The 14,299-nt window shown below is 39.2% G+C and overlaps 1 protein-coding gene across 3 annotated transcripts in view; it reads right to left on the bottom strand.

Moving 5' to 3' along the window:
- The window catches only part of Mta3 (metastasis associated 1 family, member 3), a gene marked incomplete at its 5' end in the record, with an annotated part of 142,741 nt that overhangs the window by 66,385 nt on the left and 62,057 nt on the right, over positions 1 to 14,299 (bottom strand). For all 3 annotated transcript variants that reach the window (XM_013517591.1, XM_005390920.2, XM_013517592.1), the window contains 2 exon segments: positions 9,666 to 9,783; positions 12,382 to 12,445. In XM_013517591.1, coding sequence (XP_013373045.1) covers positions 9,666 to 9,783; positions 12,382 to 12,445 — 182 coding nt within the window.

The following is a 14,299-nucleotide window of genomic DNA, read 5'->3' as shown; positions in this document are numbered from 1 at the left end:
ATCTCTGTCTTCCTGAGAAACCACTTTGAAGATACCACCATGTATTACAGCAGCCATTGATATTTTCCTACTAATCTATCCATAACTCTCTAATGTTTGTATTGTTCCTATCCTATTTCGTAAATGGATCCATGTTTATTATTATGTGTTTCCTACAACAACCATTGAGAATAGTCAATGATTATTCAATAGGTCACTCATGTATAGCTCTATTTATTTTCTTTAGAAGCCACTTTGAAGATACCAAAGTATAGTACAACAACTACTGATAATCTACTATGTCTTTTGTCTGTAACTCACTATTATTTGTCTATTTGTTTTCCTGAGAAACTATCTTGTAGACCATTGATAATTTCCTACCACTTTGTCCGTAATTTGGTAAGCCCCCCCCTATTATTATGTTATCCTTCTTTTACTCTTTAAAATAAAAAAAAAAATTTGAGATGAAAAATTTCTATTCCATCCATAGATTCTAAACGATGTACCAAACATAAGAGTAGTGTAAGAATTCTAAATGACTTCAGTGCAAACAATAATAAAATACTCCTAGATGCCCTCATACTAATACCAAAAATATAGACAATGCCAGAGAACAAAAACAGCAACAAAAACAAATGAATAAATACAGAAATATTCTATATGAAATACTTGTACTCTAGATTACATGAAGATTCATTTTGGATTCACCAAGTAATTTTATTCATATCACAGTTTGATCACCTCTTCACAGAGGAAAAACTGCCAAGCTCTTGAATTAACTCACTTATAATTTACATAAGCCAGCAGCAATCTTGGGAATAGCCCTGTGACAGTAGTTATGAATTCCATGCTCTGGTTATGTCTCCTCTAGTCAGTGTAAGAATCTCACTTCTCTGTTCCATTTATTGTTAATCAGGACAATCCCAATATCATCAAAAAATCTAGCCCATAAAAGTCTCTCTAAAAAAAGAAAAAGAAAAAAAATCCTCCTAACCTCGAAATTCCAGAAATGTATTTACCAACCAAATTTACTGTATGTTTTTTGCTTTCTATTTCTGCTTCACAGATGCTGGAAGAAATGCAGACCTAGTAATGATTTTAAATGTTAGTCCTAATCCTCCCCTGGCTATATTTAAGATTTCTAGAAAATTCTGACAATGTACTTCTTCAGTATGTCCCTTAAGAGCACCTAAGGGTGTTCACATACTCTTTAGAACTAAGGCAATATCACACTGTCATCCTAGATGCCCTTTCCTGAACAAGTAAAATATTCTTTGTCCTAAATACAATTCATCTCCTCTGTACTAGCCATCATAGGAATGCATTCATTATGCTACATTTAATTCAGAAACACAAGGATGCAATTTGTCACTATTTTCGTTCAATACTGTATTAAAAGTTCTGGTCAATGTATTAAGATATGAGGGCTAGGGATATAGCTCAGTGGCATAGCACCTGCCTGGCAAGCATAAGGTCCTGAGTTTGATTCCTGATCAAACCAAAAAAAAAAAAAAAAAACTCTAAGAAATAACAGGACACTACAATGCCATTATAAAGACAAATATAGGAACCCCGTGGCATTCCAACTGTAATAATAATGATGTAAAACATCATATTTGTTTATTAAGAAATAAAATTAAAGGTAGGGCTGGGCATGGTGGCACAGGCCTGTAATCCCAGCACTCGGAAGGCTGAGGCAAGAGGATCGTTGCAAGTTCAAGACCAGTCTGGGTTACAAAGTGAGTTCAAGGCCAGCCTGAACAGCACAGTGAGACCCTGTCTCAAAAAGACAAAAAGAAGGGGCTGGGGATTTAGCTCAGCGGCAAAGCACCTGCCTGGCAAGCACAAGGTCGTGAGTTCGGTTCCCGGTACCGGAGAAAAAAAACAAACAACAAACAAACAAACAAAAAAGACAAAAAGAAAAAGGGAAAGAAAAAAGAAACCTACACAACAAACAAAAATACTAAAGTTTAAAAAAAAATAAGGGCTAGCTAGGGATACAGTTCAGTGTGTCCCTACGTTTCATTTCCAGTGCCACATACACACACACAAAAAATTTTTAAAGCTCTTATTAAAAAATAAATGAATTTAGTTTTACAAGTGGACAAAATAACTTTAATAATCTATAAATCAAACAGCATTATTATCAAAATAAAAAAGGATTACATTGAATGGGATTGTAATATAGCGCAATAATCAAAACAGTGTTGGGGTGGAAACGCAGCTCAGCTGAGCATTTGCTCAGCCTATACAAGGCCTTGGTTCGGTCACCAGTACCACAAAAAAGAAGTTGACTGCAAGTGCAGAAACAGACTAGAGGGCCTGAGAGTATATATTTGAAATTTTTAGTAGTACTGTGATTATGTAAATGTTAGCTAACACTTGTTCAACACTTCCTCTATCCCACAAAACAACGTAATAGGATGTTTAGCACCATCCCTGGTCTCCACTAAGAGCTGCCAATATCATTTCATCTACCCACTCCCTCCACCAGGGGTTAAGAACCAAAAATGCCTGTTCATTGTCTAATGCCCCCTGGGAGACAAAATTGCCCAGGGGTTGAAAATTAATGTTCTAGGCATTTGCAATCAATGCCTGCTTGTACTTAACTCTGTGTGTGTGTGTGTGTGTGTGTGTGTGTGTGTGCGTGTGCACGCGATAGAGATCAAATTCAGTATATCACAGAGCTACATCCCCAGGTCTTTTTGGGGGGCAGGGGACAGAATCTCACTAAACTGGTCAGGCAGGACTAGAATTTGCAGTCCTCCTGCCTCAGCCTCCCCAAAGCTGGGATTACAGGCATGTGCCAACACACCCAGCCTGATGTTTTTCACTTTAGGAGAGATAGAAGATTCATATTTTACCAAAGTAGATGCTGGGCCAGTATCTGGGAGATGCTCATGTGGGAAAGAAGGAAGGAAAGGAGGGAGGGAGGGGCGAAGAAAAGGAAAGAAAGACGTGGAACAGCTCAGTGTAAAGACACTTTATTCAATCCCCAGTACCCACGCCACTTCCAAAAATTAAGGAAACTGGTAAACCAAGCAATGTTTTTCAAAGCATCATAATAAAATACTAGCACAATTAAACCTCCACTGACAGGCCACTCAGTCCTTTACCTCCTTAAACTTTAAACCCTAGACTCATATTTCCTGCACTGAGATGCAGGTCCTAAAGCAAAGTTTCAGTGAAATTAAAAACAGAATCCAAGATGCAGAGGTTTTCCTTTCCTTTTCAAACACTAGAGGACATTTCTTCACAGCTCCTTCATCTCAAAGTTTCCCCATTTGGTTTTAACACAGCACAACATAATACAGATTTTGAAGCCCCTAAATCAGCTACTACTTGCACCAGAGGAAGGCACTTCTGCAGAATTCGCACTTTTTTTCTTAAACTCTCCTTAACTTAAGAGCCTCTTATGAACTGACACAATTTCTACTTTCTCTATTGATATTTTCCGGTTTATGAACTATAAATTAGCTAATTCCAGTTTTTAAACATGTTAGCAAAAGAGCTATTAGTTCACTCTTCTCAGAGATACCTCCTGAAATTCCCAACCACTGAACACTGTTATTTAATGAGCAACAGTAAACAACGTGGCCAAGGCAGAAGTGACAGTAACAGCTAACAAGTGTTGGGCACTGTGCTAAATGCACCACAAAAAGTATTTATTTCCTTTACACAATAAACCGTGATCCCCACAAAGCCATGGCACACCTCTACACATTACCGCTCCCTTCCTAAAGAGGGAGAAATGGGAACCTAGGGGGTAAGTCATTTCCCAAGTTTACCCAATTAAAATCTATCAGATAGGTTTTACCCAAACCTGTGCAGTTCATTCTAGTTTAATAACACTTTAACAATTAAATTTCTAGTGAGTGTGTAAAATACATTTCCTTCTTTAAATTATAATATAATACATCTATATTAGTAATTGAAAATTTCTCACATTAACATCTTTTTCTATGGAAAAACCTCCAGGTGGTTTACCCAAATTTAAAAACTTTCAATCTCCAGCTCTTGGGAGTTTGTTAGGTGGTGGGTAGCCATAAGCGAATTTTAAAACTACAAAGTAACAAAAACCCCTTTTTCACCAGGGAGAAAATGACCAAACAATCTTTCAGAATCCATTAAAACATGCTCAGAAAAAGGGCAGCCTGTATGGTGTTCTGGCTTGGGGCTACTGCTGCCACCTACCCAAGATATTAATCCCGGTTCTACAGCCCATGCCAGTGCAAACTGGAATCTGGCCCTCGCTTAAAATGTATCCTTCTGAGAGTATCACAAAGTCAGTAAGCACAGACTGCAGCAAGTCCTAAATATCTGCCTCTGAATCTGGTATTTTCTATACTACGTAATTTGCCTACAACGAAGTATTAGCTACCTGTGGACGTTTCTGGGATGCAAGGTCTGCTTTTCAAGGGTGACTTACTGGTGATGCCTACTGGTATCCTGTTAGGGTTTGTATCCGGGTGATCCCCCAAAGCCTCGTCTTGGAAGGTGATGGAGGCTAATGGCTGGCTTCTTATTAAGAGGAAGGGAACTGGGCACAGGGGCACAAGCCTATAATCCCAGCAGCTGGGAGGCGGAGGCTGCAAGATCACGTCAAGTTCAAGGCCAGGCTGGGCTACACAGTTAGTTCAAGACAAGTCTGAACTACACAGTGAAGCCCTGTCTCAACTCTCCCCCCACAAAAGGGGGCGGGGTCTGGTCAGAAGAGGCCTAGAAGGACTGAGATCCCTGCCTTGGCCTTGCTCTTCCCTTCACTCTCAGCTTCCTGCCCAGCAAGCCCTGAGCAACTCTCCTCAGCCATGCCTCCCCGCCACGCCATCCTCCCCTGGAGCCAGCCTACTAGGAACTGAAATCTCCCTCCACAAACTGTGAGCCAAAATAAACTCTTCCTCCTGTAATTTGTTGGTGCCTACTTTTGTGTCCAGCTAAGAAGGAAAGTGACTAAGACATGTCCCTACTCGTCCTCTCTCCCCAAATAAATTAAGTAGGAAAAAAAAGGGGGTTGGGGATTTTCTTGGTTTGTTTTCTGTTCTTCAATGCCAGGGGCTGAACCTAGCTAGGCCCTTGTACATGGCAGGCAAGCACTCTGCCACTGAGCTGCACACCCACCCCGAAGGGGACTCTTTACCCTTGTGTCTAGTTGACTGCCTGATTATAAGACAAGAACCATTCTGGATATCATCAGGTGACAGTAAGAATCCAAAATGCCTTCTTCCTTTTTTATTTTAACAATATGTGTCATGGTGGGCCAGGGATATAGCTCAGCAGCACAGCACCTGCCTGGCAAGTACAAGGTCCTGAGTTTCCTGGTGGCAAAAAAAAAAAAGCCACATTTCTCTATAATCTACAGACGTGACATTTTTCTTTCTTAAAAGATGAATACACACAAATAAAGCCAAAAAGTTATCAACTTAAAAATAAACTTAACAAGAAATATATAAAACCTATATGACTAAAACTGTATTTTTAAAAAGAACTCTCACTCCCACAATATTCAAAAGTAGCCTTGAAGAAAAGAAAAACGCTCTGGTTAGGACTTTTCTTTCTTGGTACTGGGGATTGAATTTGGTTAGGACTGTTCCACATCATTAAAATGTCTGTTCTCCCTGGATTAACTTACAAGTTACTGGCAACCACAGCAACCGGAGAAAGGAGGGTCCTTCCCTCCCTGGCGCTAGTCAAACAGATAACCAAGTTCCCTGGGAAGGTAAGCAGCAGCAACAGGAAAGGGAATGCTGAGAAGTGAGCTGTAGCGAAGGGCAAGTCTTAGGAAACACCACTGCAGCTACCAACCCGCTAATAAATAGTGAGGTGAAGCCAAGGATCCCGCAGGACAATGGGACCACGGAGAAATACTGAACTAGATACACAGTCTGTTCAGTATTTTAATATGTGCACAATCTCCCCACACAATTAGAATCCTAATGAAATCCAAAGGGAGGAAACTGACAAACTAATGATAAACTTCAACATTTAGGGGAAAAAAATTTCAGGTAAGTTTCTTCCCCAGGAATTTTTGAAGCACAATCATGAGGAAAACTTGCTCTACCATAAAATATATAAAAGATAGATAAATGAGAATTTTTCACACAATGCACGGAATGTTGCATAGACTATAAACTTCAGAGCTAACGGTCTAGAAGAACATATTAAATTAATAACACTGGTTAACAGCAGTTGAAGAGGGTTGATATGAGAGAGTACTACTTTTTGCTTCCACTGTAACTGTAACTCCTGTGACATTTATGTTGGAGTACAATAAATTTTATGATTGAAAAATGCAGAAAAGCAAGAAGAGTGAAGACCTTTGTCACACTAGGCTGTAAAGAGACAGAAATCCACCAAGCACTACCTGTGCAGTTTACCTGGGAAGTGCATGCAGGGGTGGAGGTGCAGCGCAGACCAGCAGCCAGCACACTGTGACCTCGGAACCCACAGTTCACCAGGGTGCCACGGGAGACTCACTGGGTCTGCTCCCCCTTGTCCGGAACCACCTGACTCTTCTTGCTTTAAAGTTATGTATACTGTTTCATTTAAAGAAAGCATTCTATTGCCTGAATAAATCACTCACATACAGAAGACTACCGGGGGAAAACAGTATCTTATAAGTAAATGTGCACTTGTCAACCAAGTTCAAGATCTATTATATTAATCAACATACAGTCACGTTATCTACATGCAAAGGCTACCTTTGACAGAGCGAACATAAGGCACAAGCTGTTAAGAGTAGTATCACCTGCAAAATAAATCTCAAAAACTACAGGTCCTTTGTGAAGATTGTAAAACTGTAAGCGTACTACGTGCCTAGGCTTCGGCTCAGTGCTCCAGAGAATACAGACCAGTAACTCAGGCAGTCCACTATTATAAAAGTCAAGTGAGGAAAACGGAATAAACAATTTCGTAAATGACATGGCCTTGGAATTCAAAGGAAGAGATCACAACTCAGAAGAAAGTAACCAAAGGCTTCTTGGGGAAATCAGGGTTGAGACTGTACACACATGTACACAGATGGGCTTTCTGAATTCTCTAAGGTAACATTTGTCAAACACTCCCAGAACTGCAAGGGGCTTACTAGATTAAATAAATTAATTAAAATAAGGAAAATGTGCATGTATAAATACAATTTAGAAGACAATTTGACCTTTTCAGTAAAACTTAAAACACATGAGCCTATGACTTAGCAACTTTATACCTAGGGGCATATTTTCCAGTTACATCTGCATTTTCCAGTGTACAGTGATTCATTAGAGAAGAGGATACTCACTGTAGCACTATGTACAGTACTTTAAAATTTTATTGCAAAACCAAGTGTTTAACTGAAATAATGGAGCTGGGGATATAGCTCAGTGGCGTAAGTGCCTGCCTGGCAAGCACAAGGTCCTGAGTTCGATTCCTGGTAATTAAATAAATAAATAAAAGAAACAATATTTTAAAAACCAAGTGTGTAAGTGAAGTAATAGTAACCTTTTAGGTACAATGCTGTCAGTCCAATCTCAAACATTAAAAAATACAAACATCCAAAACTACTTCTGTAGGACAAGCTGACTTGCACAGATTAGGAGGTCAGGCAATCTCTAAACCTATAATAAGCTAATTCACAGGGAAAAAAAAAAAAAAAGAACTATTATCTTAAAAACTGAAAGGACAATGGAATACATACAGGAACGTCCCACCCTTCATCATCACTGACTGTTCCTGATGGTACCTGAGCTCAGAACACAGCAGTGTGTAACCTGACATGACTCACAAGTGCCTCCTTTACCCACCAAGGCACTAAAATACCCAATGGTCCATGAAATCTCTCCTGAGTATCTTCTGATTTAACTTTTCAGCTTCCACTTAATAAAAGTGAAAAAAATAAAGAGACAGGAGAATCTATAAAAGAGTGCAAAAAAAGAAATGAGTGCGTATTTTTAAACAGTCAGATATAACATAAAAGTAGAGGCTTTTGTGTCTAACACAAATCATTAAAGCCTTTAAGGAAAAACTAAAAAAAACCTAAACTTTTGTGTGGCAAGAAAGTAAACAAATTTAAAAGTATTAAATTCTTTTGAAAATCAAGTAACAAAGTGGGAAGGAATACTTAGAAGTAGTTGTGGACAAACGACAAATGCTTTTACTAGTCAAAAGGTCCTTGCCAATAAAAAAAGATAAATAACCAAGTAGGAGAGATTTCCAAAAGAGCTAAAAAACTTGGAAAGCATAATCACAACCTTTAAAAATTGAAACACAAAACAAGAACAATGAAACATCAGTATGTGTAGAAAGAGCGAGCACAAGAGAGAGAGCGTGCACGTGCAATCGTGAAGTGACTCTTAAAACCACCGTTGGTGGGGAATGCAGCTCAGTGGGGGAACTCTGCCTGCTATGCACAGGGCCCTGGGTTCCTTCCACCAGCATCACAGAAAAGGGCACACCATTTCACTTCCAGGGAATTACACTGAAAAATATCTCTACCTCACAAAATATGTATACATTATCTGCCAGAATAATTTGTAGTATCATAAAAAAGTAAACACCTATCATCAGGAAAATAGAAAAGGAAATTAATGGTGCACCAAGGAGATAGAAGAACCATCACTAACAGGCACTGTAACGTTGCTCTCCTTAAGGAAAGATGGTAACCGGACACCCAAAGAAGACTGAAAGCAGCAGTTGCAGAACACAACACGCGCTTCACCGCCAACAAGCACAGCATTACATGGCCTGCAAGTCCGAGTATGAAGAAAACAACATTCTGAACATTCACAGTAACTAAACACTGGTTTAGCAGGAAGGAAAGGGCAGCCGTTCACTGTCTACATAATATACTACTGCCTTACCTGGGGTTTTGTTTTTTAATAGCTGTTCTGTTGGCTTTGCCAGTACTGGGGACTGAACCCAAGGCCTTTGCATTGAGCTACGTCTTTCCTACATTTTATTTTTGAGACAAGATCTCACTAAGTCGCCCAGGCTGGCCGCCATCTTTCACTCCTCCTGCCTCATCCTCGCAACTAACCGAGATCACATGCGTGTGGCATTGTGACTGGCAGCGTTAGAATTAAAAACTAAAGATTTTAATGTGTGGTTCTAATTGGAAAAAGAAAACTAGGTCTCTCCGTGCATGGTGGCGCATGCCTGTAATCCCAGCACTCAGGAGGCTGAGGCAGGAGGATCGTTGTGAGTTCAAGGCCAGCCTGGGCTACAAAGTGAGCTCAAGGTCAGCCTGAACTGCATGGGGAGATCCTGTCTCAAAAAGACAAAAAAAAACCAACTAGGTCTCAGTAGGAAGATCTATTTTTAAAATGCAAACCTTTACATCCTTCTGGTATACACACTACACAACTCAGGAAAATCCCCACCAAAATGTCAGTGTTCTCGAGACTCCACAGCCACCTGGGACACATGACTTCAAGAGGCCTGACTCTCAGGGCATTAGCATAACACAGCAAAACATAAGGTCAACACTAACAATCTTAAAGCTGTACTGTAAATTACAGCCCTAAGAATAGGAAGTCATAAATAAGCAACTGGATAAATTTTTTCCATGGCTATTTATTATGTCTCTAAAGTATAAAGACTCATTACTTTTGAAGTCTACCCTGAAAGTTACTGCTTCTTCCATATGAGGACAAAAATCATTTTTGATTTTTAAGATACAGGTTTTCAGGGGACTTGAAAGCCAAGGGAAAACATACCTTCTAGGAGCATGTCTGGAATGTCTGCTTGGTACCTAGGACCCACTCTGATTTCACCTTTGTCAGCTAATAATGTTTTCACGGAGGGGTCATAGACCAATGAGTAGAAAAAAGCGTCCTGGAAAAATGACAGAGAATACCTAAGTAAACAATTTCTTCTATTTCCTATAAAGCAATAAAATCAATGTCACAATAATGAAAACATAAACTTCAGAGTGGTGAGTAACCTCATAAATCTTTTAAGGAGAGTATGGTATTACTGTCATGTAAAATAGTGTTAAATAAAGCCAAAAGAAACAGCTTTAAATAAAAGACTATAAAGTTTTACTATGTGTTTCAGTTTGAAAGAAAATCATTAACTGCTCTAAGAATTTTGAATAGCTAACAAAGTTAAACCACTCAAAGGTAAAACCCCTAAAATCAACTGCTATGTCTCCTAACCAATAAAATCCACACCAAATGTCAGGGATGTCTTCATGGATACCAGGCACTTTTACGCTTCAATTGTCTCTCACACATTTTATTCAAAGAATTTAAAGGCACATTTATAACACATTTACAATGTAAGAGTTGAACTCACAAGGAGTCTATCACTATCACTGTAGAAATTTAGTTAAATACTAATTATGATTGAAATCCTTTCCATCGTGAAGCACACATATGTGTTCAGAGATAGACATATAAACATAACCATCCCATATACATCTCATACACTCCGATGATCCCTTAAAAGCCTCAAGTGCCCTGGAGGTACTGAGCCTAGAGGGTAAAAATGACCTGGCCATCATGCTTCTGATGAATTCTGCAAAGCCACTGGAATATGAACCAAGAAAGTCGTATCTTCTGCTTCCTATTAGGATCCAGAAATCTACTGCAAAACTTCATTATACCCAGAAGAGCTTATCCCTACCATCAGCAAGTCACCAAGGCCAGCCAAGCAAGCTGCAAGAAGAGGTATCTGTCAGACTACAAAAATTTCTCTCCTCTTAGGTTTACATACTGAAATAAGGAGAGAAGAATAAAGAGTTATTCCAGCCAATGAAAAACTTTGTACTGTATTTTAACAATGTTTCACTGTCAGGAGAAAAGATTAAACAACTGTGAAAAAGGAAAACAGAATTAGATGTTTGTGCATGGTTTAAAATGCTAAGGAGAAAAAAATATGCATGAATGGGCCAGGGATATAGGTCAGCAGCACAAGCGCCTACCTGGCAAATGCAAAGTCCTGAGTTCAATTCCCAATACAAAAAAAAAAAGGCACAAATATACAAACTATTCTCCTTAACAGAGAGGACAGCCATTATGTACTCAGGTTTTTCTTGGCTGTTTTGCTTTTTGATATCAACAACTAAGACTATTAGTTAGGGAGGCTGGGATTTAGCTCAGCGGCACAGTGCCTGCCTGGCAAGCGTGAGGCAGTGAGTTCGATTCCCAGTACTGGAAACAAGCAAACAAACAAACAAAAGACTATTAGTTAGGAACTCAAGATAGTGCTTCTGGCTCACCACCAGATTTTAAAGCAGAGGCATTTCAGGTCACTTTTAACCTGTGAAGTATATTAATATGATACTATAATTTTAAAAGGGGCCGTGCCATAAACCATACAAAAATGAAATAAAACCATTAGTTAGGTTCAAATATATTCTTAGCTATGTTTGGTTTACCATAGAAGTTACAAAAAGTGAAGAAAGGGTCTTTGTAGGGGAAGTGCCAAGCGCCTTCATTCTGACCTATACCTACACTCTACCCTTAGCTAAGTGGCTAAGGTGCCCAAAGCAAGGCTCAAAATTGTGATCCTCCTGCGCCAGTTTTTTAGAGTGCTGAGATTATAGGTGATGTGCCAATCTCAAAAACGTAAGAGGTACAAGTAAAAGACAACGATTACAAATTAGTTCTTCAGGTTTCCAATGTCAAATATGCTAATCTCAATAATATGACTAAGAAAAGAGGTCAGATCTCTCAAGGATGGTTGTGTAATAAACAGTACAGCACAACCAAATCACACAAAGTGTTTTTCAATTTGAATAAAATACATCCCTGAAGGCGTTTCCTTTTCCTTATCTTCCCTCCTGCAAAGACAGAGGAACACACATGGATTAGTTTCTTTTTTGAGATAAGGTCTTGCTGTGTAGTCTAAACTGGCCTCAAACTCGCTACAATCCTCCTGCCTCAGCCTCCCAAGTGCTAGAATTACAGGCGTATGCAAATAAATGGCAAGAGCCATTTATTTCTTTAAAATGAAAACAAAACCAGATACAGTGGCCCATACCTGTATCCCAACCAGTTGGGAAGCTGATATAAGAGAATCGTGAGTCATTTGAGACCACAGCAGGAAACTGAGTAAGACCCTGTCTCAAAATAATAAAGGTGTCTATAGCTAAAGCTCAATGGTGGACTGTGCCTGGGTTTAACCCCCAGTACCACATTGAAGTGGGGTGGAGAGCAAGTATAATGATAAAGCATTTATTTCATGACACCATGAAGCCGGAGTATTAATCTAACTCATGTGCTACAGCTTATAAATCCTTTAACTGGTGACTGAAAAAGTTTTGCTCTTACCTCACTTAGCCAGGAAAACAAAAGTACCAAAACTCATTCTAGTCATCACACCTTTACTGCAACACTTTCTAACAGTACAGTAATACCTTAGTACAAAGGCAAGTAGGTACGAGCTTCAGTAACAGAAAAACACAAAACAAGAATGACTGTGAATTACCTCTTTGTCAAGATATGACAACACGGACTCTGTCTCATTCAAAAGGGCAACGCTGCATTTTCCCCTGTTGAAAGAGAAAATATATGAATAATGTGATCACTCAGTTTCACAGGACATGTACAGAAAGTTAAGAATTTTCAAATGTTAGGATTAAAGATTAGATGGCAATTAGGAACGTACTTCCATGTACCTATTTAGACTATTTAGACCTGCTTTGTAACCCCGGTATTTGGTTATCTGTGAAACAAAGCCATCTTTGAAGGCCACTACAGAGACTCCAGCCTGGAGAAGGAGTGAGGTGAGCAGTAAACCCACAACATACATTTGACAGGTAATTCCTAATCAAGGGAGAAGAAAAGGAGGTCAGTGAGACCTTCAGACTAACTTTCTGAATCCATAAATAGGTATCACGAAAGCCATGTGAGAGACTGGATGCCTGTAACACCAGTTACTTGGGAGGCTGAAGCAGAAGGATCTCAATTTAAACCCAGCCTGGGCAACATAGAAAGACCAAAAAATGTGCTGCGGATATGGTTTAGTGATTCCCAGGCTCAATTTCCAATACTGCCCCTTACAATGTATTATCAGGTAATTTTATACAAAGAATCCTCAGACAAAGACATCACCATACCAAGTGGCACCTAAAATAATATTCAAATTTCAGCCAGGTATGGTACTATATGCTGTAATCCCAGCACTGGGGGAGGCTGAGGCAGGAGGATCGCTTTGAGTTCCTGGCCAGACTGGGCTACATAGTGTATTCAATGCCAGTCAAACTACATAGCAACACCTTGACTCAAAAAAAAAAAAAAAAAAAAGAAAAGAAAAGGGCACAAAATTTTTTTAGTATCTTAAGCAATCAATATACATAAGAACTGAAAAATAATATACATTTATATCATGATGTAAATAACTTACCTTTACCAAAACTGCTGTAAAAACCAGTTAAAATTTAAACACAAGGAACTGCTATACAACAAGAAACAAAACAAAGGCCTACAGATTCGGGGACCCCAAGGCAGCACTCACCTCTGACCACAGCCATGGGTGTGACCTGCAAATGACATCTGTTTAAAGCAGCCCAGACTCTGGAAGAACTGGTCATCCAGGTAAGAAGACTTAGAACAAGTATTTCCAAAATTATTCTCACTAGCTTGAAAAATTCACTCCAGCTCCAACTTCAGCATGGGAATTCTGATAAATTATGCAGGTTTTAGATATTGGTGAGGGCTCACAAAATATCTGCAATGCCCTAATGGCTGGCTGGAGTGCAGCCAAGCAGCGGAGCACTTGCCTACCATGCACAAAGCCCTGCTCATCTAGCTCCAAAAATAAAAGACACCTAAAATGTCATAATACCATTCAACTTTTCTACACAAAAGTCACAGAAGCCTCACCAATCGACATGGAAAAACAATACATCACAGAAGAAGTAAGAATTTATGCCTGGATTACCACAGCAAAGTACAATTAAAAAAAAAAATTACTGAAAGTAACATAAAATACAAAAATTAAAATGTTAACAAATTAGAAGTTGTTTTTTGAAATGGCTGAAACACTATGTCCCTTGAACTAGAAAAAAAAAATTCTCAATGCAATGGGAGGCTGGAGAGAAAACACTACAAAAAATGGCTTTCGACTCAGACGGCTCACTTGATTTTTTTTTTTGTTTTTTCTCCGGTACCGGGAACTGAACTCATGACCTTGCGCATGCCAGGCAGGCGCTTTTGCCACTGAGCTAAATTCCCAGCCCTCACTTGATTTTTGACAACCCTTAAGCTATAACTACTTGTTAGATCCTTCTTTTGTATCTGTCTTCCTGAGAAACCACTTTGAAGATACCACCATGGATTACAGCAACCATTGATATTTTCCTACTAATCTATCCATAACTCTGTAATGTTTGTATTGTTCCTAT

This window comes from Chinchilla lanigera, unplaced genomic scaffold, assembly GCF_000276665.1.
Source record: "Chinchilla lanigera isolate Chin_1 unplaced genomic scaffold, ChiLan1.0 scaffold00040, whole genome shotgun sequence".
Lineage (NCBI taxonomy): Eukaryota > Metazoa > Chordata > Mammalia > Rodentia > Chinchillidae > Chinchilla > Chinchilla lanigera.
The sequence above is the reverse complement of the archived record's forward strand: the minus strand, read 5'-3'. Positions and strand labels throughout refer to the sequence as shown.